General features: G+C 41.1%; 1 protein-coding gene across 1 annotated transcript in view; it reads right to left on the reverse strand.

Moving 5' to 3' along the window:
• Positions 1 to 25,673, reverse strand: part of fbn2b (fibrillin 2b) — a 300,303-nt gene that overhangs the window by 56,510 nt on the left and 218,120 nt on the right. The window contains exons 22-38 of the mRNA XM_061883097.1: positions 22,382 to 22,504; positions 20,238 to 20,513; positions 20,119 to 20,172; positions 19,924 to 20,049; positions 15,690 to 15,815; positions 13,558 to 13,677; positions 11,428 to 11,565; positions 9,787 to 9,837; positions 9,596 to 9,721; positions 9,293 to 9,517; positions 6,443 to 6,568; positions 6,227 to 6,355; positions 5,971 to 6,096; positions 3,567 to 3,692; positions 1,432 to 1,554; positions 1,223 to 1,348; positions 1,016 to 1,141 (exon numbers count right to left, since the gene is read on the reverse strand). Of these exons, the coding sequence (XP_061739081.1) occupies positions 1,016 to 1,141; positions 1,223 to 1,348; positions 1,432 to 1,554; positions 3,567 to 3,692; positions 5,971 to 6,096; positions 6,227 to 6,355; positions 6,443 to 6,568; positions 9,293 to 9,517; positions 9,596 to 9,721; positions 9,787 to 9,837; positions 11,428 to 11,565; positions 13,558 to 13,677; positions 15,690 to 15,815; positions 19,924 to 20,049; positions 20,119 to 20,172; positions 20,238 to 20,513; positions 22,382 to 22,504 (2,247 nt within the window). The remainder of the gene's footprint in view (positions 1 to 1,015; positions 1,142 to 1,222; positions 1,349 to 1,431; positions 1,555 to 3,566; positions 3,693 to 5,970; positions 6,097 to 6,226; positions 6,356 to 6,442; positions 6,569 to 9,292; positions 9,518 to 9,595; positions 9,722 to 9,786; positions 9,838 to 11,427; positions 11,566 to 13,557; positions 13,678 to 15,689; positions 15,816 to 19,923; positions 20,050 to 20,118; positions 20,173 to 20,237; positions 20,514 to 22,381; positions 22,505 to 25,673) is intronic.

Genomic DNA, 25,673 nt, shown 5'->3' on the forward strand with positions numbered 1-25,673 from the left:
AAACCCACAACAAATGAATTATTGTCCTTTTGCCAAAAGTCTGCTTAGCCACAGTAGATATGCTAATAATGTAAACAGAAGGCTCAAGTAAATCTCAATTAAGTGTGTGCTTGTAACCTCATACACTTATACAGGTAGCCTACACAACAGGCTAATAATGTAAACAGAGGCCCCACTAAATCTCAATAAGTGTGTGCTTGTAACCTCATACACTTATACAGGTACACAACATATCCCAACGTCACCGCGTCAAAAAATTGCGGCACACGCCACTATTCGGCCTTGTTTTTAACTCATTCCACCGAAGGCCGAATGTGGCTTTTTTTGCCATATTCGGCCGAATATATTCGGTTACCGATTAATCGGTGCATCCCTAATATATACACTACATATATTATAAATATGTATACATATGTATATATATATATATATATATATATATATATATATATATATATATATATATATATATATATATATATATATGTATGAAAAGTATATTAATATATTGCTTTATTTGTAGATATTTAAGTGTTGTAAGTAAAAATCAATAAATACATGACTTACTTTTAAAAATTCAATGACTGAGACCCTTTTGTGTCCCCGGGACTTTTAACATTCACCAAAATTTAGGGGAGCCCCAATGGCTACAATATATATATAAGGGTGGTATAGCTCAAGTCAGCAACTTGAGGGTTGCAGGTTCGATTCCCGCTTCCGCCATCCTAGTCCATACCGTTGTGTCCTTGGGCAAGACACTTTACCCACCTGCTCCCAGTGCCACCCACACTGCTTTAATTGTAACTTAGATATTGGGTTTCACTATGTAAAGCGCTTTGAGTCACTTGAGGAAAAAGCGTTATATAAATATAATTCACTATATAAATATGATTCACTTCATTGGTTTTGAAAAGGAAAAATATCAAAATGGCCCCCGCATGCTTTCATTTTGTCAGTGTCCTTCAGTCACCCGCAGGATTCTCACAAGAATGTGGCAAGAACTATTGTGGACTACCTGTGCACCCTGTGGATCCCTTCTTGACAAAGTATCCCAGCTGGCAGTGGCAGATGAAGGAGCCCTTGGTGTTCTCGCAGTCGCCATGGAGACAGATGTTGGGGTTCAAATCGCACTCGTTCACATCTGTGCATGAGAGTAGACACGTTATGGACGGACGTTTTATTCATTTATTCTTTTAATTATTTTTCAGTTTGTCCCTCTCACCGATGCAGGTCCTCATGTCCATGGAGGCCATGAAGCCGTCGTAGCACAGGCAGCGGTATTCCCCGGGAATGTTGGTGCACTGGCCCCCGTCGCAGATGTCCGGCGTCTCCTCGCACTCGTCGATGTCTGAGCGAAAACAAAAATGGCGTCGAAAAATCGTTCCTTTTCGACGGTTGGGCGTGAGGAGGAAGAGGAGGAAGGCGGCGCACCTGAGCATGTCCTGAGGTCGGGCATGAGAGCGTAGCCTTCGCTGCAGCTGCACTCGTAGCTCCCCTCCGAGTTGGTGCAGTGGGTCTCACAGCCGCCGTTCATGATGGTGCACTCGTCGATATCTGGAGGAAATTAAATATTACCGGGCTATCCAAATAGCTATAGTGTCGAAGGTCAATAATGTACATTTCATTTGTCTTTTGATCAAATGTTACTCTCCAAATGGGTTACTTTTGTGATTGATGCTGTATTACTACCTTTCTCAAAGGTTTAACCCAAAACAATCCTGTTCACAATAATATCCCTTTTTTCTTTACTCTAAGCAACATAGACTTGCTTATCTGTTACCTAACCTTATTTTAGATGCCAAAATAAGTACTTGAATACCTCAGCTTTCTTTGGACATTTCTTTATCGAGTAGGAAACAATTCTGAAACACTCGCCCCCTTCCTGCTCCATAAACCCAATAGAAAATAAAGGCAGATTTCCCAAACTGTTTACAAAGTCCTCCCGGGCGCGTTGCGTAGAAAGAAACATATATATACACGTTTGTGTGTGTATGTATATATATATATATATATATATATATATATACACTTCTTTCTGAGTAGAAAGAAGTATATATATATGTATATATACATGTATAAACAGTATATATGTGTATGTATGTATGCATATATACACGCATATATGTATATATATATATATATATATACATATATACTGTATATACTATACATATATATCCACTGTATGTATACATAAACACACATATTCACATACATATATACACATATATGCATGTATATATACATACATACAAGCATATATATATATATACATATATATATATACATATATATATATATATATATATATATATTAGGGGTGTTGGAAAAAATCGATTCGAATACGAATCGAATCGTTGTGCAATTCAGAATCGATTTTCATTTTTTAGAAATCGATTAAAAAAAAAAAAAATACATTTTTTTTATTTTTTTTTATCAATCCAACAAACCACTACACAGCAATACCATAACAATGCAATTCCAAAACCAAACCTGACCCAGCAACACTCAGAACTGCAATAAACAGAGCAATTGAGAGGAGACACAAACACCACACAGAACAAACCAAAAGTATTGAAACAAAAATGAATATCAACAACAGTATCAATATTAGTTATAATTTCAACATAGCAGTGATTAAAAATCCCTCATTGACATTATCATTAGACATTTATGAAAATAAAAACAAAAGAACAATAGTGTCACAGTGGCTTACACTTGCATGGCATCTCATAAGCTTGACAACACACTGTGTCCAATGTTTTCACAAAGATAAAATAAGTCATATTTTTGGTTCGTTTAATAGTTAAAACAAATTTACATTATTGCAATCAGTTGATAAAACATTGTCCTTTACAATTATAAAAGCTTTTAAAAAAAAATCAACTACTCTGCTAGCATGTCAGCAGACTGGGGTAGATCCTGCTGAAATGCTATGTATTGAATGAATACAGATCGTTTTGAGTCGTAAAAATATCGTTTTTGAATCAAGAATCGAATCGAAAAAAATCGATATATTATCGAATCGTGACCCCAAAAAATCGATACTGAATCGAATCGTGGGACACCCAAAGATTCACAGCCCTAGTATATATATATATATATATATATATATATATATATTTCCAATTAATTTGTTCAAATACAAAAATTAATTAAATTTTCTTTAAATTAAATCAGATCAGGAGTAAACATGGAGAAGTGGTAGGTAAACAAAAAAAACAAGCTTCTACCGCCTCCTTTTCTAATGTGTTGAATTGTGCAAAAGTACATGATGTACATAAATACTGTGTCACATGTTGTGGTGAAACTAGTTAGCTGCTCACCCGTCAGTAGTCACCACACCGGGTTAGGATACTATTTAGTTGTTTGTGTTTCAGTTATGTGGTTTCACCCGTCATCTGTCTTGGGCTAAACTGTACTGTATCCTTGTGTTACTTCCTCTAACGCATCAACTAATTGGAAACCAAATCACACAATCAATTAGGGGTCTTGTTTACATAAAAAGTATATTAATATATAGCGGTTTTGCAAATTCCTGACTTGAATGAGTGACAGGCACTCACCAACACATCCTTGTCGGTCCGGTGTGGCCTGGTAGCCCGTGTCACAGGAGCACTGGTAGGTCCCGGGCATGTTGACACACTGACCGTGCTTACACAAGTTGTCGCTCAGCTGGCACTCGTTCACATCTGGCAAAGTCAAGCAGAAAAGCATCTTCTTTTAAAACACTTTTAACATCCTGTACATACATACATACATACATACATACACTCACAAGTTCTACACAACACAAACACTAAGCGACGGCACGTTATTTGCGGATTTTAATGATTAATTTGCAAAAAATATTTTCGGGACCGAATTAAGTGATGTTGCATAATTTCCCACGGCACACCAGACGATATCTCACGGTGCACTAGTGTGCCGCGGTACAGTGGTTGAAAACACTGGTCTAGTGCAGGTGTACCTAATCAATAACGCGCGTGTGTGTGTGTGTGTTTGTGTTTGTGTGTGTCTGTGTGTGTGTCAGTGAGTGAGTGAGTGAGTGTGAGAGTTTGTGCGTGTGTTTGAGTCAGTGTATTTGTGTGTGTCTGTGTGAGTGAGTGTGTTGAGTGAGTGAGTGAGTGAATGAGTGTGTGCGTGTGTTTGAGTGAGTGAGTGAGTGTGAGAGTGAGTAAGTGTGTTTGAGTCAGTGAGTGAGTGGGTGAGTGAGTGTGAGAGTGTGTGTGTGTTTGACTCAGTGAGTGAGTGAGTGTGAGAGTGTGTGCATGTGTTTGAGTCAGTGTATGTGTGTGTCTGTGTGAGTGAGTGTGTTGAGTGAGTGAGTGAGTGAGTGTGTGTGTGTGTTTGAGTGAGTGAGTGTGAGTGAGTGTGTTTGAGTCAGTGAGTGAGTGAATGAGTGTGAGTGTGTGTGTGTTTGACTCAGTGAGTGACTGAGTGTGTGCGTGTGTTTTAGTCAGTGTGTGAGTGAGTGAGTGTGTTTGAGTCAGTGCGACTGTGTGAGTGAGTGAGTGTGTTTGAGTCAGTAAGTGAATGAGTGAGTGAGTGTGTTTGAGTCAGTGTGTAAGTGTGTGAGGGAGTCAGTGAGTGGGTGAGTGAGTGAGTGAGTGTGTTTGAGACAGTGAGTGAGTGAGTGAGTGTGTTTGAGTCAGTGGGTGAGTGTGTGAGTGAGTGAGTGAGTGAGTGAGTGAGTGAGTGTGTTTGAGTCAGTCAGTGAGTGAGTGAGTGAGTGAGTGAGTGAGTGAGTGAGTGTGTTTGAGTCAGTCAGTGAGTGAGTGAGTGAGTGAGTGTGTGAGTGAGTGTGTTTGAGTCAGTGCGCCTGTGTGAGTGAGTGAGTGTGTTTGAGTCAGTAAGTGAATGAGTGAGTGAGTGTGTTTGAGTCAGTGTGTAAGTGTGTGAGGGAGTCAGTGAGTGGGTGAGTGAGTGAGTGAGTGTGTTTGAGACAGTGAGTGAGTGAGTGAGTGTGTTTGAGTCAGTGGGTGAGTGTGTGAGTGAGTGAGTGAGTGAGTGAGTGAGTGAGTGAGTGTGTTTGAGTCAGTCAGTGAGTGAGTGAGTGAGTGAGTGAGTGTGTTTGAGTCAGTCAGTGAGTGAGTGAGTGAGTGAGTGAGTGAGTGTGTGAGTGAGTGTGTTTGAGTCAGTGCGCCTGTGTGAGTGAGTGAGTGTGTTTGAGTCAGTAAGTGAGTGAGTGAGTGAGTGTGTTTGAGTCAGTGTGTAAGTGTGTGAGGGAGTCAGTGAGTGGGTGAGTGAGTGAGTGAGTGTGTTTGAGACAGTGAGTGAGTGAGTGAGTGAGTGTGTTTGAGTCAGTGGGTGAGTGTGTGAGTGAGTGAGTGAGTGTGTTTGAGTCAGTCAGTGAGTGAGTGAGTGAGTGAGTGAGTGTGTTTGAGTCAGTCAGTGAGTGAGTGAGTGAGTGAGTGAGTGAGTGTGTGAGTGAGTGTGTTTGAGTCAATGTGTGAGTGTGTGAGTGAGTGAGTGTGTTTGAGTCAGTGAGTGAGTGAGTGAGTGAGTGAGCTAGTGTGTGTGTGAGTGAGTGAGCTAGTGTGTGTGTGTGTGTGTGTGTGTGAGTGAGTGAGTGAGTGAGTGAGTGTGAGTGCGTGTGCGTGTGTTTGAGTCAGTGTATTTGTGTGTGTCTGTGTGAGTGAGTGTGTTGAGTGAGTGAGTGAGTGAGTGTGTGCGTGTGTTTGAGTGAGTGAGTGAGTGAGTGTGTTTGAGTCAGTGAGTGAGTGCGTGAGTGTGAGTGTGTTTGACTCAGTGAGTGAGTGAGTGTGTGCATGTGTATTAATTAGTGTGTGAGTGAGTGAGTGAGTGTTTGAGTCAGTGTACGAGTGTGTGAGTGAGTGAGTGTGTTTGAGTGAGTGAGTGTGTTTGAGTCAGTGAGTCAGTGAGTGAGTGAGTGTGTGTGTTTGAGTCAGTGAGTGAGTGAGTGAGTGAGTGAGTAAGTGTGTGTGCATGTGTGTGTGTGAGACGCACCTTCACAAGCGGACCCATCACTACTGAGCGTGTGCCCGGGAGGACATTCACACTCGTAACTCCCCTCGGTGTTGAGACAGGTGCCCCCGCGACACAGCAGGGGGTTTCGCTCGCACTCGTCCACGTCTGGAAAAGTGAGAAAAGTCAGCGCCGCCTGGTGGTGGTGGTGGTGGGACCCCCGTGGTGGTGGGACCCCCGTGGTGGTGGGACCCCCGTGGTGGTGGGACCCCCCGTGGTGGGCGGGGGCAGAACCTACCCATGCAGTTCTTCATCATCATGAAGCCGCTCTCGTAGCCTTCGAAGCATTCGCACTCGAAGCTGCCGGGCGTGTTGACACAGGTGCCGTGACCGCACAAGTCCGGGGAGATGCGACACTCGTCAATGTCTGTCGCACAAAACACGGAGAAACAAAAGAATCCGTTTTATTTTTTTTGTCCGCGTGCCATCGTTTGATGTCTCGCTCTCTCTGCACCTGTGCAGTTTCTCTCCTCGGCCGTCAGGGCAAAGCCTCCGTTGCAGCGGCACTTGAAACTTCCGATGGTGTTCCGGCATGTTCCGTGACTGCACAGACTCTGGAAGACCTTACATTCATTCACGTCTGTGGGAGAGTGAAGAACACGTCATTTACAGTACACCAATTTACAAACTATAGTGTCAAATAAATGAAACGAGTGTGAAAATAAGTGGAAATAGTGTAGAATAAGTGAAAATAGTGTAACATAATTGGGGGCTCGTCCGGGATTTGAAACGAGTGTAAAATAAGTGAAAATGGTGTAGAATAAGTGAAAATGGTGTAGAATAAGTGAAAATAGTGTAAAATAAGTTAAAATAGTTTACAATAAGTGGGGATCGTCCGATATTTGAAAAGAGTGTAACAAAGGTGGGGGCTCGAATGAAATTTGAAAAGAGTGTAACATGATTGGGGGTTGTTCGATAATTGAAAAGAGTTTAACATAAGTGGGGGTCGTCCGGGATTTGAAAAGAGTGTAACATAAGAGGGGGCTCGTCCGGGATTTGAAACGAGTATAACATAAGTGGGGGTCATCCGATATTTGAAAAGAATGTAAAATAAGTGAAAAGAGTGTAAAATAAGTGAAATAGTGGAACATAAGTAGGGGTTGTCCGATAATTGGAAAGAGTGTTACATAAGTGGGGATCGTCCGATATTTGAAAAGAGTGTAACAAAGGTGGGGGCTCGAATGAAATTTGAAAAGAGTGTAACATGAGTGGGGGTTGTTCGATAATCGAAAAGAGTGTAACATAAGTGGGGGTTGTTCGATAATTGAAAAGAGTGTAACATAAGTGGGGGCTCGTCTGGGATTTGACACGAGTGTAACATAAGTGGGGGTTGTTCGATAATTGAAAAGAGTTTAACATAAGTGGGGGTCGTCCGGGATTTGAAAAGAGTGTAACATAAGAGGGGGCTCGTCCGGGATTTGAAACGAGTCTAACATAAGCGGGGGTCATCCGATATTTGAAAAGAGTGTAAAATAAGTGAAAAGAGTATAAAATAAGTGAAATAGTGTATCATAAGTGGGGGTCGTCCGATAATTGAAACAAGTGTAACATAAGAGGGGGTCGTCCGATATTTGAAAAGAGTGTAACAAAGGTGGGGGCTCGAATGAAATTTGAAAAGAGTGTAACATGAGTGGGGGTTGTTCGATAATTGAAAAGAGTGTAACATAAGTGGTGGTCGTCCGGGATTTGAAAAGAGTGTAACATAAGAGGGGGCTCGTCCGGGATTTGAAACGAGTCTAACATAAGCGGGGGTCATCCGATATTTGAAAAGAGTGTAAAATAAGTGAAAAGAGTATCAAATAAGTGAAATAGTGTATCATAAGTGGGGGTCGTCCGATAATTGAAACAAGTGTAACATAAGAGGGGGTCGTCCGATATTTGAAAAGAGTGTTACAAAGGTGGGGGCTCGAATGAAATTTGAAAAGAGTGTAACATAAGTGGGGGTTGTTCGATAATTGAAAAGAGTGTAACATAAGTGGGGGCTCGTCTGGGATTTGACACGAGTGTAACATAAGTGGGGGTTGTTCGATAATTGAAAAGAGTTTAACATAAGTGGGGGTCGTCCGGGATTTGAAAAGAGTGTAACATAAGAGGGGGCTCGTCCGGGATTTGAAACGAGTCTAACATAAGCGGGGGTCATCCGATATTTGAAAAGAGTGTAAAATAAGTGAAAAGAGTATAAAATAAGTGAAATAGTGTATCATAAGTGGGGGTCGTCCGATAATTGAAACAAGTGTAACATAAGAGGGGGTCGTCCGATATTTGAAAAGAGTGTAACAAAGGTGGGGGCTCGAATGAAATTTGAAAAGAGTGTAACATGAGTGGGGGTTGTTCGATAATTGAAAAGAGTGTAACATAAGTGGGGGTCGTCCGGGATTTGAAAAGAGTGTAACATAAGAGGGGGCTCGTCCGGGATTTGAAACGAGTCTAACATAAGCGGGGGTCATCCGATATTTGAAAAGAGTGTAAAATAAGTGAAAAGAGTATCAAATAAGTGAAATAGTGTATCATAAGTGGGGGTCGTCCGATAATTGAAACAAGTGTAACATAAGAGGGGGTCGTCCGATATTTGAAAAGAGTGTAACAAAGGTGGGGGCTCGAATGAAATTTGAAAAGAGTGTAACATAAGTGGGGGTTGTTCGATATTTGAAAAGAGTGTAACATAAGTGGGGGTTGTTCAATATTTGAAAAGAGTGTAACATAAGTGGGGGCCCGTCTGGGATTTGAAAAAAATTGTAATATAAGTGGGAATCGTCCGGGATTTGAAAAGACTGTAACATTATTGGGGGTCGTCCGATAATTGAAAAGAGTGTGAAATAAGTGGGTGTCGTCCGATATTTGAAAATAGTATCACATAGGTGGGGGTCGTCCCGGATTTGAAAAGAGTGTAACATAAGTGGGGGCTCGTCCGGGATTTGAAACGAGTCTAACATAAGTGGGGGCCGTTCGATGATTAAAAAGAGTGTAACATAAGTGGGAATCATCCGGGATTTGAAAAGAGTGTAACATAAGTGGGGGTCGTCCAGGATTTGAAAAGAGTGTAACATAAGTGGGGGTCGTCCAGGATTTGAAAAGAGTGCAACATAAGTGGGGGTCGTTCGATAATTGAAAAGAGTGTAAAATAATTGGGAATCGACCAGGATTTGAAAAGAATGTAACATAAGTGGGGGTCGTCCGAAATTTGAAAATAGTGTAAAATAAGTGGGGATTGTCTGCTATTAGAACAGGGTGTACCTAACATAGGTGGGGGTCGTCCGGGTACTGAAGCAACTCTCGCAGTACAAACATAAATATGAAATGTTACCTTTGTAGAAAGGCCTGCCAGTCAGAATGTCCCTGTTAGCAAAACCAGGTCCTCTGGGACAGATGGCTTTGTACTCGAGCGAGCTGGGTTTGGGACACTCGTCACAGTCCACACCCCAGGCGGCTCCCACAGAGCAGCAGCACATGTCCACTCGGTAGCGCCCGGGCAGCGGCTCGCCGCACTCGTCCTCGTGCCACTTCATGTAGCACTGCTCGCTGCGCATGTCTGACCACAAAACATGAAATAGAATCAACTTTAGACGTAAAAAAAAACATTGTTCTGATGTCATGTCCAAGGTCTTACCAACGCAGGTCCGTCCTGTGCTGTCCAAAGTCAGACCCTCGGCGCATTCGCAGCGGAAAGAACCCTGGCTGTTCACGCAGTGGCCGTTTGTGCACACCCCCGGGAACACCTCACACTCGTTGATGTCTTTAGGGAAGAGCATTTTTAGACCCTATAATGTCAAGTTAGCACCTTCTGACCGTCACACGTACCTTCACAGACCACACCCTTCATGCGAGCGAATCCTCGGGAACAGGCGGTGTCTACGAGAGCAGGAAAACGTTGTTATCGTCAAGCGGTTTTTGTCCTCGGAGCAATAATGTGAGCTTCTTTTTCCGACTCTGGCTAATGGACGATCGTCCTAAACCTCGCAAATATTCCTTGATCCATCCTAGCAGCCTAAGCAGGGATTCCCAGACTTTCCTCTCCCTAGCCCTTTGTCCAGTTCCTCCCGGGGGATCCCGATGCGTTCCCAGGCCAGCCGGGAGACATAGTCTTCCCAACATGTCCTGGGTCTTTCCTGTGGCCTCATACTGGTCGGACGTGCCCTAAACCCCTCCCTAGGGAGGCGTTCGGGTGGCATCCTGACCAGATACCCGGACCACCAGAAAGAGCCATCAATCTGTCAATCCCTTCCCTTGTCCGAGCTAGGTAAGGTTCCTCGTGTTCATCCAGCTCCTCTCAGGGGATCCCGAGGCGTTCCCAGGCTAGCCGGGAGACATAGTCTTCCCAATGTGTCCTGGGTCTTCCCCGTGGCCTCATGCCGGTCGGACGTGCCCTAAAAACTTCCCTAGGGAGGCGTTCGGGTGGCATCCAGACCAGATGCCCTGACCACCAGAAAGAGCCATCAATCTGTCAATTCTTTCCATGTCTGGGCCAGGTAAGGTTCCTCGTGTTCATCCAGCTCCTCCCAGGGGATCTCGATGCGTTCCAAGGCCAGCCGGGAGACATAGTCTTCCCAATGTGTCCTGGGTCTTCCCCGTGGCCTCATGCTGGTCGGACGTGCCCTTAACACCTCCCTAGGGAGGCGTTCGGGTGGCATCCTGACCAGATGCTCGGACCACCAGAAAGAGCCATCAAAATGTCAATCCTTCCTCGTGTTAAGTCAAACTGCTGCTCCTCTCGATGTAGAGGAGCAGCGGCTTTACTTTGAGTTCCTCCCGGATGACAGAGCTTTTCACCCTATTTCTAAGGGAAAGACCCGCCACACAGCGGAGGAAACTCATTCTGGCCGCTTGTACCCGTGATCTTGTCCTTTCGGTCATGATCCATAGCTCATGACCATAGGTGAGGATGGGAACGTAGATCGACCGGTAAATTGAGAGCTTTGCCTTCCAGCTCAGCTCCTTCTTCGCCACAACGGATCGATACAGTGTCCGCATTACTGAAGACGCCGCACCGATCCGCCTGTCGATCTCGCGATCCACTCTTCCTTCACTCGTGAACAAGGCTCCAAGGTTCTTGAACTCCTCCACCTGGGGCAGGGTCTCCTCCCCAACCCGAGATGGCACTCCACCCTTTCCCGGGCGAGAACCATGGACTCGGATTTTGAGGTGCTGATTTTCATCCCAGTCGCTTCACACTCGGCTGCGAACCAATCCAGTGAGAGCTGAAGATCCCGGCCAGTTGAAGCCATCAGGACCACGTCATCTGCACAAAGCAGAGACCTAATCCCGCGGCCACCAAACCGGATCCGCTCAACGTCTTGACTGCACCTAGAAATTCTTTCCATAAAAGTTATGAACAGGATCGGAGACAAAGGGCAGCCTTGGCGGAGTCCAACCCTCACTGGAAAAGGTGTTCCTTGATGTGAACCCGAAATAAAACCTGTGACCACGGCTGTAGCGACTTACCGATCTCGCAGGGTTCGCAGGGGCTTCCCCAGGCGGCTCCCAGGGTGGAGCAGCACTCGGACTTGAGCGTGGCGCCGTTGATGTTCACCTCGCAGCGGCTGTCCTGCATGGTCAGCCAGCAAGTGCTCTTCATGCTATCTGCAGGGCGACATGCACAATATTCAAAAAGACATCTTTGAAAATCCGTGACAAGCAAAGGCCAAATGTGTGATAATTATGGGCCTGCAGCATGTTTCCTGCTGGCTTGTATGGTTGTGTGGTGTTCAGGTCTGTGGGACCCGTTTTGATTTTTTTATTAAAAGAAAAATGACACAATTAATTCATTTTTCAAAGTAAGACTCACTGACTTTGGCTCATTTTCTGTGAACATATACCAGAATACATATTTAATGACCTCACACCATACACCCCCCTACACATTTCTATTACATAGAAGATGTCCGGGTCCACTGGACCCGGGGCTAATAGAAGTGTGGAAATTGATGTTCTGTGTACCACACACACACAGAGACGCAGAGCAGGCCTAGACAGGTGGAGGACAGAGTGTAGGTACACAGAACATCATAGGGTCAAATTTGCGAGAAAATGAGAGCAGACAGTGTTGACAAAACAATGTTACCAACTTGTGTGGGAACGATCGGACCTGGAGCTAATAGAAGTGTGGAAATTGATGTTCTGTGTACCACACACACACACACACAGAGCAGGCCTAGACAGGTGGCGGACAAAGTGTAGGTACACAGAACATCAGAGGGTCAAATGTGCGAGAAAATGAGAGCAGACAGTGTTGACAAAACAATGTTACCAACTTGTTTGGGAACGATCGGACCTGGGGCTAATAGAAGTGCTGAAATTGATGTTCCGTGTACCACACACACACACACACACACACACACACACACACACACACACACACACACACACACACACACACACACACACACACACACACACACACACACACACACACACACACAAACAGCAGGCCTAGACAGATGGCGGACAGAGTGTAGGTACACAGAACATCAGAGGGTCAAATGTGCGAGAAAATGAGAGCACAGTGTTGACAAAACAAAGTTACAACCTTGTGTGGGAACGATCGGACCTGGGGCTAATAGAAGTGCTGAAATTTATGTTCTGTGTACCACACACACACACACAAACAGCAGGCCTAGACAGATGGAGGACGGAGTGTAGGTACACAGAACATCAGAGGGTCAAATGTGTGAGAAAATGAGAGCAGACAGTGTTGACAAAACAATGTTGCAACCTTGTGTGGGAACGATCGGACCTGGGGCTAATAGAAGTGTGGAAATTAATGTTCTGTGTACCACACACACACACACACACACACACACACACACACACACACACACACACACACACACACACACACACACACACACACACACACACAACAAACAAACAGCAGGCCTGGACAGATGGAGGACAGAGTGTATGTACACAGAACATCAGAGGGTCAAATGTGTGAGAAAATGAGAGCAGACAGTGTTGACAAAACAATGTTACAACTTTGTGTGGGAACGATCGGACCTGGGGCTAATAGAAGTGCTGAAATTGATGTTCTGTGTACCACACACACACACACACACACACACACACATACACACACACACACACATGGCAGGCCTAGACAGGAATAGGACAGATTGTAGGTACACAGAGTATCAGAGGGTCATATGTGCGAGAAAATGAGAGCAGACAGAGTTAACAAAAAATGTTGCAACTTTGTGTGGGAACCGTAGGTGCAGAAACACAAAAGAAGAATCCCTGTAGGATACGGAAACTGTCAAGAGAAATTTTTTGTGCCACGTTCATATTGTTGTTACTCAGCCAGTGTTTGTGGGTCTGACGGACCCGTTGCATTTTGTGGCTTTTAATGCCTCACAATCAAACACTTGTATGTTAAAATACTGAACAGATGCTTATTGGGATAAGGTAAACATCTGTTCAATATTTTAACACAAAGCCACAAAATGCAACAGGTCCATCGGTTCCACAAACGCTGGCTGAGTAACAACAATATGAACATTACACAAGGGTGAAGAACCTTTGTAAATCAAAGTTCCACTGTAGGCGGCAGAAAAACTTGTCCGAATGATGTCTTACCCACACAGATGGTGTTGGTAGAATCCAGTTTGCTCCCGTGGGTGCACTCACAGTTGAAGGACCCGATCACGTTGCGACACACCCCGTTGACACAAGGCTTCAACTCGCATTCATTGATATCTGCAACACAGACCAAGAACTGAGGTCAGGGATGTGAGACCCGGCCAAGTGTGTGTTTTACAGTGTGTGTGTGTGTGTTTTCTGGCAATGCTGACTTAATGGGGACATCCCTCTGTTGACACAGTCACCTTCAGGGGACCTCTGACGGTATGGGGACCAAAAAAAACAGGTCCTCCAAAGGCAAACCTTTTTAAATGATGGATGCCTAAGTGATTTTTAAAGGGGAACATTATCACCAGACCTATGTAAGCGTCAATATATACCTTGATGTTGCAGAAAAAAGACCATCTATTTTTTTTAACCGATTTCCGAACTCTAAATGGGTGAATTTTGGCGAATTAAACGCCTTTCTGTTTATCGCGCTGGAGGCGATGACATCAGAATGTGACGTCGCCGAGGTAACACACCCGCCTTTTTCATTTTCAACACATTACAAACACCGGGTCTCAGCTCTGTTATTTTCCGTTTTTTTGACTATTTTTGGGAACCTTGGAGACATCATGCCTCGACGGTGTGTTGTCGGAGGGTGTAACAACACTAACAGGGAGGGATTCAAGTTGCACCACTGGCCCGGAGATGCCAAAGAGATGTATGGATAACATGCAGATGCATTTGCAACGATTAAGTCAACGAAATCACAAAGGTGAGTTTTGTTGATGTTGACTGCCAGCTAATCGATGCTAACATGCTACGCTAATCGATGCTAACATGCTATTTGCCGGCGATGCTAAAGCAGACATGGCACAGAAATATATGGATAACCTGCAGATGCATTTGCAACGATAGTAAACGAAATCACAAAGGTAAGTTTTGTTGATGTTGACTGCCTGCTAATCGATGCTAACATGCTATGCTAATCGATGCTAACATGCTATTTACCGGCGATGCTAAGACAGACATGGCACAGAGATGTATGGATAACATGCAGATGCATTTGCAACGATAAAGTCAACGAAATCACAAAGGTGAGTTTTGTTGATGTTGACTACCAACTAATCGATGCTAACATGCTACCCTAATCGATGCTAAAATGCTATTTACCGGCGGTGCTAAAGCAGACATGGAACAGAGATGTATGGATAACCTGTAGATGCATTTGCAACTATATTACGTTTCCTTCCACCCACATTTAATGCGAAACAAACACTCACCAATCGACAGATTTAAGTTGCTCCAGTGTCAAAAGATGCGAAAGTCCTGATCGTTTGGTCCGCACATTTTTACCGGCGATGCTAACGCAGCTATTCGGCCATGCTATGGCTATGAATAGCGTCAATAGCTATTCGCTCAATAGCTTCAGTTTCTTCTTCAATACTTTCATACTCCAACCATCTGTTTCAATACATGCGTAATCTGTTGAATCGCTTAAGTCGCTGAAATCCGAGTTTGAATCCGAGCTAATGTCGCTATATCTTGCTGTGCTATTCCCATTGTTTGTTTACATTGGCAGCACTGTGTGACGTCACAGGGAAATGGCCAGTGTCTTCGCAGAGAGCGAAAATACGGCACTTTAAAGCTTTATTTAGGGATATTCCGAGACCGCGAAAATTTTGAAAAAAAATTCAAAAAATTCAACAAGCCACTGGGAACTGATTTTTATTGTTTTTAACCCTTTTGAAATTGTGATAATGTTTCCCTTTAAGCTTTGGCCCATAAAACATGTTTACTGGTTAGTTTGAGAGTGAGACTTTTGCACATTTGCATCATGTCGTATTTAATTTATTATTATTATTATTATTTTTTTAAATGGTCCTCAGTAGTCACGCGCAAATTTGTGTGAATTATGCAAAATGATATAAACTCTTTTTCCCCGGGGGTCCCCGGTAAGCATGATCAGCACATTACTTCATCAATCCAGAGATTTAAAGACGTGTAAGAACAAACTGTGGACATTTGACCAAATTTTTCTTATGCCTCCACAACCTGTAGAAAGGGTGGTCCCCACAAGTCATGAACAACAACTTGGTCCCCATTCCAAATGATAACCAGTGTGTGTGTGTGCATGTGTTCACCTTCACATGTCTCAGAGTCCGGCTTGAAGACGAAACCTTTGGGACATGAGCACGTGTACGAGCCGGGAGTGTTTCTGCACAGGCCGTTGTCGCAAAGCAGACGGTTCACCAGACACTCATTGATGTCTGAAAGAAGGGAACGTTTCATTTTATCAATAAGAAATCTGCTTTGCAAAAAAAAAAAAATGTTTCTACAGTTTTCTACGAGGTATTACTGTATGCATCACATAGTCTCCATATGCATGTGCCTGGGAGACTTAGTGAAGGGAAGGAAAAAAACTGGCAAAAAAGGCCCTAAGTGACGTTGCGACACACAACACGATCGTTTGTGTAAGTAACTACGAGGTGCCGGAACCCGAACATTACACGCTGTAAAACGTAATACAAAATGATGTAACACAAAACGCTAGCGTAACTCAAAATACCCAAAAAAATAACATGCCGTGACAGAAATGACGTAACGCGAAATAATGGAACACGGAATCCTGTGACATGAAATAACTTTACTCACAATACCGTAAAACGACACGCGGTAGTTGAATTGATGTAACACAAAATAATGTAACACAAAATAACGTAACACAAAGTACTGCAACAAGACACGGCGTAGTACAAAATGATGTAACGCGAAAATATGTAGCACAAAACGCTAGCGTAACTCAAAATACCCAAAAATACCATGTCGTGACAGAAATTACGTAATGCGAAATAATGCAACACAGAATCCTGTAACATGAAATAATCTAACTCAATATACTGTAAAAACGACACGCCGTAGTTGAACTGATGTAACACAAAATAATGTACAACGGCATTCTGTAACATGAAATAACGTAACTCAATATACCGTAAAACACGGCATAGTTGAATTGATGTAACAAAAAATAATGTAACACAAAATAATGTAGCACAAAGTACTGTAACTAAACACAGCGTAATACAAAATGATGTAACGCAAAAATATGTAACACAAAACGCTAGCGTAACTCATAATACCCAAAAATAACATGTCGTGACAGAAATTACGTAATGTGAAATAATGTAACACGGAATGCTGTAACATTAAATAATGTAACTCAATATACCGTAAAACAACACGGCATAGTTGAATTGATGTAATAAAAAATAATGTAACACAAAATAATGCAGCACATAGTACTGTAACTAGACACAGCGTAATACAAAATGATGTAACGCGAAAATATGTAACACAAAACGCTACTGTAACTCAAAATACCCAAAAATAACTTGTCGTGACAGAAATTACATAATGTGAAATAATGTAACACGGAATGCTGTAACATTAAATAATGTAACTCAATATACCGTAAAACGACACGCCATAGTTGAACTGATGTAACACGAAATAATGTAACACGGAATCCTTTAACATGAAATAACTTAACTCAATATACCGTAAAACAACACGCCGTAGTTGAATTGATGTAACACAAAATAACGTAACACAAAGTACTGTAACAAGACACAGCGTAATACAAAATGCTGTAACGCGAAAGGATGTGACACAAAACGCTAAAATAACTGAGAACACCAAAAAATAACATGCCGTGACAGAAATGACGTAACACGAAATAATGTAACACGGAATCCTGTAACATAAAATAACGTGAGTCAAAATACCGCAAAATGACATGCCATAGTATAACTGATGTAACACAAGATAATGTAACAGAAAATAATGTAACACAAAGTACTGCAACAAAACACAGCGTAATACAAAATGCTGTAACAGGAAAGGATGTGACTCAAATTGATAGCGTAACTCAAAATACCAAAAAATAACATGCCGTTACAGAAATGACGTAGCGCGAAATAATGTAACATGGAATCCTGTAACATAAAATAACGTGACTCAAAATACCGCAAAACGACACGCCATAGTATAACTGATGTAACACAAGAAAATGTAACAGAAAATAATGTAACACAAAGTACTGCCACAAAACACAGCGTAATACAAAATGCTGTAACGGGAAAGGATGTGACACAAAATGCTAGCGTAACTCAAAATACCAAAAAACAACATGCCGTGACTGAAATGACGTAACGCGAAATAATGTAACACGGCATCCTGTAACATGAAATAACGTTACTGAAAATACCGTAAAACGACATGCCGTACTTGAATTGATGTAACACAAAATAATGTAACACAAAGTACTGTAACAAGACACGGCCTAACACGAAATGATGTAACGTGAAAGGATGTAACACAAAACGTTAGCGTAACTCAAAATACCAAAACATAACATGCTGTGACGGAAATGACGTACCGCGAAATAATGTAACACGGACTCCTGTAACATGAAATAACGTAACTCAATATGTATACCGTAAAACGACATGCCATAGTTGAATTGATGTAACACAAAATAATGTAACACAAAGTACTGTAACAAGACACAGGGTAATACATAATGCTGTAACGCGAAAGGATGTGACACAAAACGCTTAAACAACTCAAAACACCAAAAAATAACATGCCGTGACAGAAATGACATAACGCGAAATAATGTAACACGGAATCCTGTAACATAAAATAACGTGACTCAAAATACCAAAAAACGACACGCCATAGTATAACTGAAGTAACACAAGATAATATAACAGAAAATAATGTAACACAAAGTACTGCAACAAAACACAGCGTAATACAAAATGCTGTAACGGGAAAGGATGTGACACAAAATGCTAGGGTAACTCAAAATACCGAAAAATAACATGCCGTGACTCAAATGACGTAACGCGAAATAATGTAACACGGAATCCTGTAACATGAAATAACGTTACTGAAAATACCGTAAAACGACATGCTGTACTTGAATTGATGTAACACAAAATAATGTAACACAAAGGACTGTAACAAGACACGGCCTAACACGAAATTATGTAACGTGAAAGGATGTAACACAAAACGCTAGCGTAACTCAAAATACCAAAACACAACATGCCGTGACGGAAATGACGTAACGCGAAATAATGTAACACAGACTCCTGTAACATGAAATAATGTAACTCAATATGTATACCGTAAAACGACACGCCGTAATTGAACTGATGTAACACGAAATAATGTAACACGGAATCCTTTAATATGAAATAACTCAATATACCGTAAAACAACACGCCGTAGTTGAATTGATGTAACACAAAATAATGTAACACAAAGTACTGTAACAAGACACAGCGTAATACAAAATGCTGTAACGCGAAAGGATGTGACACAAAACGCTAACATAACTTAGAACACCAAAAATTAACATGCTGTGACAGAAATGACGTGACTCAAAATACCGCAAAACGACACGCCATAGTATAACTGATGTAACACAAGATAATGTAACAGAAAATAATGTAACACAAAGTACTGCAACAAAACACGGCGTAATACAAAATGCTGTAACGGGAAAGGATGTGACCCAAATTGATAGCGTAACTCAAAATACCAAAAAATAACATGCCGTTACAGAAATGACGTAACGCGAAATAGTGTAACATGGAATCCTGTAACATAAAATAACGTGACTCAAAATACCGCAAAACGACACGCCATAGTATAACTGATGTAACACAAGAAAATGTAACAGAAAATAATGTAACACAAAGTACTGCAACAAAACACAGCGTAATACAAAATGCTGCAACGGGAAAGGATGTGACACAAAATGCTAGCGTAACTCAAAATACCAAAAAATAACATGCCGTGACTGAAATGACGTAACGCGAAATAATGTAACACGGAACCCTGTAACATGAAATAACGTTACTGAAAATACCGTAAAACGACATGCCGTACTTGAATTGATGTAACACAAAATAATGTAACACAAAGTACTGTAACAAGACACGGCCTAACACGAAATGATGTAACGTGAAAGGATGTAACACAAAACGCTAGCGTAACTCAAAATACCAAAACATAACATGCCGTGACGGAAATGATGTAACGTGAAATAATGTAACACGGACTCCTGTAACATGAAAAAACGTAACTCAATATGTATACCGTAAAACGACATGCCGTAGTTGAACTGAAGTAACAATGATGATGTATTGGCAAGATTGCTTCGATTTCGTCCGACCTTTTGGAATGGATTATTACCATAAACTGAGGTATCGCCGTGTACTAAATTTAAAAACTGACTCAAAATAAAGTCTTGGAAGTTTTCAGATCGTTTATTAGCAACAAAGTAGAAAACGATGAAAGACTCACCAACACAGTTTTTGCCGCTGGTGTCGGACTCGTAGCCGATGTTACAGATGCAACGGTAGCTCCCTCTCAGATTCTCACAGATGCCGTTCTGACAAATGTCCGGGTCCAGGGCGCACTCGTTGATGTCTGGGAAGACGTGGGTTAAAACTGATCAACGTCCGGCAAAAAAAGACTCCCTTGAAGCGTCACACTGACCTCTGCCGTCGGCCGTGATGCCGATACCGCTGCTGCACACGGCCTGGAACTCCGCTAGAGGGCGCCGGAGAGACATCGTAAAACAATCCGGAAAACGTCGCGACGCGAAGTGGCGCTACCTGAGTTTCTGGACGGGCACGGCTGGCACGGCTCTCCGAAGCCGTGCTCGGGGTTGGCGCAGCAGCACTCGGACTTGGTCACGGCGCCGGGGAAGGGCCGCGAACACGTGCCCATCTTGATGGCGCCGTAACAGGTGGTCCTCATGTGCGTGTCCACGCACACCCTCCCGTCCACGTCCACCGCCAGGCCGGGCGGGCACTCGCAGCGGAAGGAGCCCTCGGAATTGATGCAGCGCCCGTTCATGCAGATTCCCGGAGTCTGACACTCGTCAATGTCTGAAGAACAGTTGGGGTAACACGTCAGACTATTGACCTTCACTGTTATGTCCTGCAGGGGAGGATTCTCAAACTGTGGCACGCTGTCTCCATCTAGTGGTACGCCGAAAAACTGCTACAGTGGTTTTCTATAAATACTATAAATCAATACTATAAATAGTGTCTAAAAAAATTTGTACATATAAAATCGGTTTCTAAAAATTCAGAGTAAAGAAATTGTCTAAAAATTGTGTGAAAAAAATCAGTGTTTAAAATAATCAGTGGATTAAAATTCAGTGTAAAAAAAAATCAGTGTCTCAAAATTCAGTGTAAAAAAAAATCAGTGACAAAAAAAATTACTATAAAAAATCGGTTTCTAAAAATTCAGAGTAAAAAAAGTTGTGACTAAAAATTTGGTGGGAAAAAAATCAGTGTCTAAAAATTCAGTGTATAAAAAAACAGTTCTTAAACAAATCAGAGTCCAAAAATTCTGTGCAAAAAATCAGTTTTTAACAAATCAGTGTAAAAAAAAAACAGTCCGAAAACTCAGTGTAAAAAAATTACTGTCTGAAAAAAATTTTTATGTGTAAAAAAATGTGTGCCTAAAAGAGTATTGTAAAACAAATCAGTATCTTAAAAAAAAAAATAGTGTTTTAACATTTTATATAAAAAAAAGGTGTCTTAAAATTCAGTGTAAAAAAAAAATCAGTGTCTAAAAAATGTGGTACAAAAAAAAATCAGTTTCCAAAAATTCTGAGTTAAAAAATTGTGTCTAAAAATTATGTGTGACAAAAAACAGTGTTTAAAAATAATCGGTGTCTTAAAATTCAGTGTAAAAAAAAAATCAGTGTCTTAAAATTCAGTGTAAAAAAATCAGTGACTAAAAAAATTACTATAAAAAATCAGTTTCTAAAAATTCAGAGTAAAAAAAGTTCTGAATAAAAATTCGGTGTGAAAAAAATCAGTGTCTAAAAAATGTTTTGTCTAAAAATTCAGTGTATAAAAAATCAGTTCTTAAACAAATCAGAGTCTAAAAATTCAGTGCAAAAAAATCAGTTTTTAACAAATCAGTGTAAAAAAATTACTGTCTGAAAAAATGTAAAAAATGTATGTGTAAAAAATGTGTGCCTAAAAATGTATTGTAAAACAAATCAGTATCTTTAAAAAAAATGTGTGTTTTAACATTTTATGTAAAAAAAAAGGTGTCTTAAAATTCAGTGTAAAAAAAAATCAGTGTCTAAAAAATGTGGTACAAAAAAACCAGTTTCCAAAAATTCCGAGTAAAAAATTGTGTCTAAAAATGATGTGTGACAAAAAACAGTCTTTAAAATGTCTTAAAAGTCTGTGTAAAAAAATCAGTGACTAAAAAAAATGTTGTCTTAAAATTCAGTGTAAAAAATCAGTTATTAACAAATCAGTGTAAAAATAATCGGTGTCTAAAAATTCAGTTAAAAAAAAACCTGTGTATAAATATTTAGTTTAAAAAAATCATTTTTAAACCTTTTTTAATTCAAATAAATTGTCCGGCTTATTTTTTGCCAAGTCCCTCACTTAAAGTGCGAGTGAAGACCTGATAAGTCGGAAAGAGAAATAGATGACAGTATTATCTGCTCAGAGATGCCAACTGGTGGTTGTTTAAGCACACTGCAGATAGTCCTGGGTCATCCCACTCCTTAATGCTTCAGTCACACGCAGGATTCTCACAGGAATAAGGCAATAATACAACCTTACCTACTGTAATTCGCAAAAAGGACACAAGTTCATCTCCATAGTATTTTATGTGAATTTGATGAAATACCCGCACCGGCGCCTACTACGCTAAAAACACTACAATACTTTTGTTTTTGAAAAAAAAAAGTTAATCTTCCCAGAATGTTGAGCAGACGCACCTGTGCAGTAGCGTCCGTTGGGCGCGAGTGCAAAGCCGGGCTTGCAGATGCACTTAAAGCTGCCGTCTTCGTTGATGCACATGCCGTTCAGACACATGTTGGTGGTGGCACACTCGTCGTGATCTGGGGGGTGACACACACACACACACACACACACACACACACACACACACACACACACACACACACACACATACGCCGTTAACACAACTTGTAAACTGCAATCTGCTGTTACACCGTAATACAAATGATCTGCCACAAAATAATGTAACACGAAATAACGTGACTGAAAATGCCGTAAAGCAACATGGCGCAACACGAAATTATGTAACACAAAATTCTGTAACACAAAGTATGGTAACACGGCATCCTGTAACTTTAAAATGCTGTAACACAAAACAATGTAACACGAAATGCCCCAAGACAAAAGGCTGTAACATGAAACGCTGTAACACACAACACCGTATTGGATATTATGTGACACAAAATAATGTAACACAAAATGCCCCAAGACAAAAGGCTGTAACATGAAACACTGTAACACACAACACCGTATTGGATATTATGTGACACAAAATAATGTAACACAAAATGCCCCAAGACAAAAAGCTGTAACATCAAACGCTGTAACACACAACACCGTATTGGAAATTATGTGACAGAAAAGTCTGTAACACAAAATGCTGTAACAAGAAAACGCGTGACTCAGAATTCCGTGAAACGACACGCCTTAACACAAAATGATGTTACCCAAAATGGTGTTACACAGAGTGCTGTAACACGACACGGTGTAACACAAAAATGCGGTGACACAAAACAATGTAACACAAAATGCCCCAAGACGAAAGGCTGTAACATGAAACGCTGTAACACGCAACACGTACTGGAAACTATGTGACACAAAATAATGTAACACAAAATGCTGTAACACGAAATACTGTAACATGAAATGCTGTAACACGAAAACGAGTGACTCAAAATTCCGTGAAACAACACGCCACAACACGAAATGATGAAGCAACAAAATGGTGTTACACAAAGTGCTGTAACACGACACAGTGTAACACAAAAATGCGGTGACACAAAACAATGTAACACGGAATACCCCAAGACAAAAGGCTGTAACATGAAACGCTGCAACAGGAAACGCCGTAACATGCTGTACCACGCAACACCGTAATGGAAATTACGTGACACAAAATAATTGAACAGGTAATGCTGTAACACAAAATGTTGTAACACGAAATGCGGTAACATGAAATGCTGTAACAGTCAATCAATCAATTAATCAATGTTTATTTATACAGCCCTAAATCACAAGTGTCTCAAAGGGCTGCAAAAAGGAAAACACGTGACTCAAAATTCCGTGAAACGACACGGAATAACATGAAATGATGAAACACAAAATGATGTAACCCAAATTGCTATAACACGACACGGTGTAACACTAAAATGCTGTAACACAAAACAATGTAACTCGAAATGCCCCAAGATGAAATGCTGTAACATGAAATGCTGTAACATGAAACGCTGTAACACGCAACACCGAAGTGGGAATTATGTGACACAAAATAATGTAACACAAAAATGCTGTAATATGAAATGCTGTAACCCAAAAACGCTGGAGTATGAAATGCTGTAACATAAAAAAGCGTAACTCAAAAGTCTGTGAAACAACACGCCATAACACGAAATGATGAAACACAGAACGATGCAACACGAAATGCTGTTAGACAAAGTGCTGTAACACCAAATGCTGCGGGACGAAACGCCGTCACATGAAACACTTGTAACACGTAACGGCCTAAGACGAAACGCCGTAACACGATTACCACATTATTTCTTATTTGAAGAGGAAAATGGCAAATATATGCTTATTAAAAGCAAAAAAAAAAAACTACAAAAAAACATCGGTAACTCGATTTTCGTGCGGGACACTTTTGTGTACAATTAATGTCGATTCATCAAAATGTGAGAGTGTGATTAATGTGATTAAAGTTGCAATGGTTACTATTTGTAATGCAAATGTTGATAGGGATTCAGACGAGGCGCTCTTTACTTGTGTGCACACAGGAAATACCAAATATGCAAATTAGACGAGTAAATGAAGACAACTCATCCAACCCGAAAGCACGTGACCCTAAATAAAATCTACATTACTTGCAAAAAGTGGACTTTTAACAGTGATTGGAGAGCAAAGTGATGTCTGTGCTCCTTTAATACATGTAGTTCTAAATTACACCAGCAGAGGGCAATAACGCCACACCTCAGCTTTAATTGTGTTGAGCCACATTCATTGTGTGCAATGTTTGCTGTGCATGTTGTTTCATTGCTACATCGTTTATTGTGTGACTGCGTTAACACCAAACCTTCTACTCTATTCATGTAAAACACACAATGAGCGTTATACTTTTGTATCGTTTATCTTATGTGAATACTTAATTAGGGACCGAATGTCCCTTTGGGACAGAGGACCCTATTGTATTTCTAAGGTTTTATTATTATTATTATACCGCCGCCTCTTTGAGCTGTAATTTGACCCCCTTAACATGCTTCAAAACTCACCAAATTTTACACACACATCAGGACTGGCGAAAATTGCGATCTAATAAAAAAAACAAACCCCAAAACTAAAAATTGCGCTCTAGCGCCCCGTAGGAAAAAACACAGACAAAACTGCTTGTACTTTCCCTTAAGAATGACATAGAGACATGAAACAAAAACCTCTATGTTGGTCTGACTTAGACCTAAATTTCATAAAATGACATCCTTCAGCAAAAATAAACAGGAAGTTAGCAAACACCCCATCAAAACAAAAGTTTCCTAAAAAATGTCATTTTTGCCTCTTTGAGCTGTAATTTCACCCCCTTAAAATGCTTCAAAACTCACCAAACTTGACACACACATCAGGACTGGTGAAAATTGCGATCTAATAAAAAACAAACAAACCCCAAAACTCAAAATTGCGCTCTAGCGCCCCCTAGGAATAAAACACAGATAAAACTGCTCTTAGGAAGAAAACACAGACACAACTGCTTGTAACTTCCGGTAGGAATGTTGTAGAGACATGAAACAAAAACCTCTATGTAGGTCTCACTTAGACCTTCATTTCATTCATTGACATCCTTCAGCAAAAATCAACAGGAAGTTGGCAATTACCCCTTCAAAACAAAAGTTTTGTAAAAACCCGTCACCTTTTTTCAAACATTATCTCCTCTAAGCGCGTTTGTTGTGTTGGCATCAAACTAGCACAGGAAAGAGATTGAATTCTTCTGATGAAAAGTTGCGCAAA

Source organism: Nerophis ophidion, linkage group LG22, assembly GCF_033978795.1.
Source record: "Nerophis ophidion isolate RoL-2023_Sa linkage group LG22, RoL_Noph_v1.0, whole genome shotgun sequence".
Classification (NCBI taxonomy): Eukaryota; Metazoa; Chordata; class Actinopteri; order Syngnathiformes; family Syngnathidae; genus Nerophis; species Nerophis ophidion.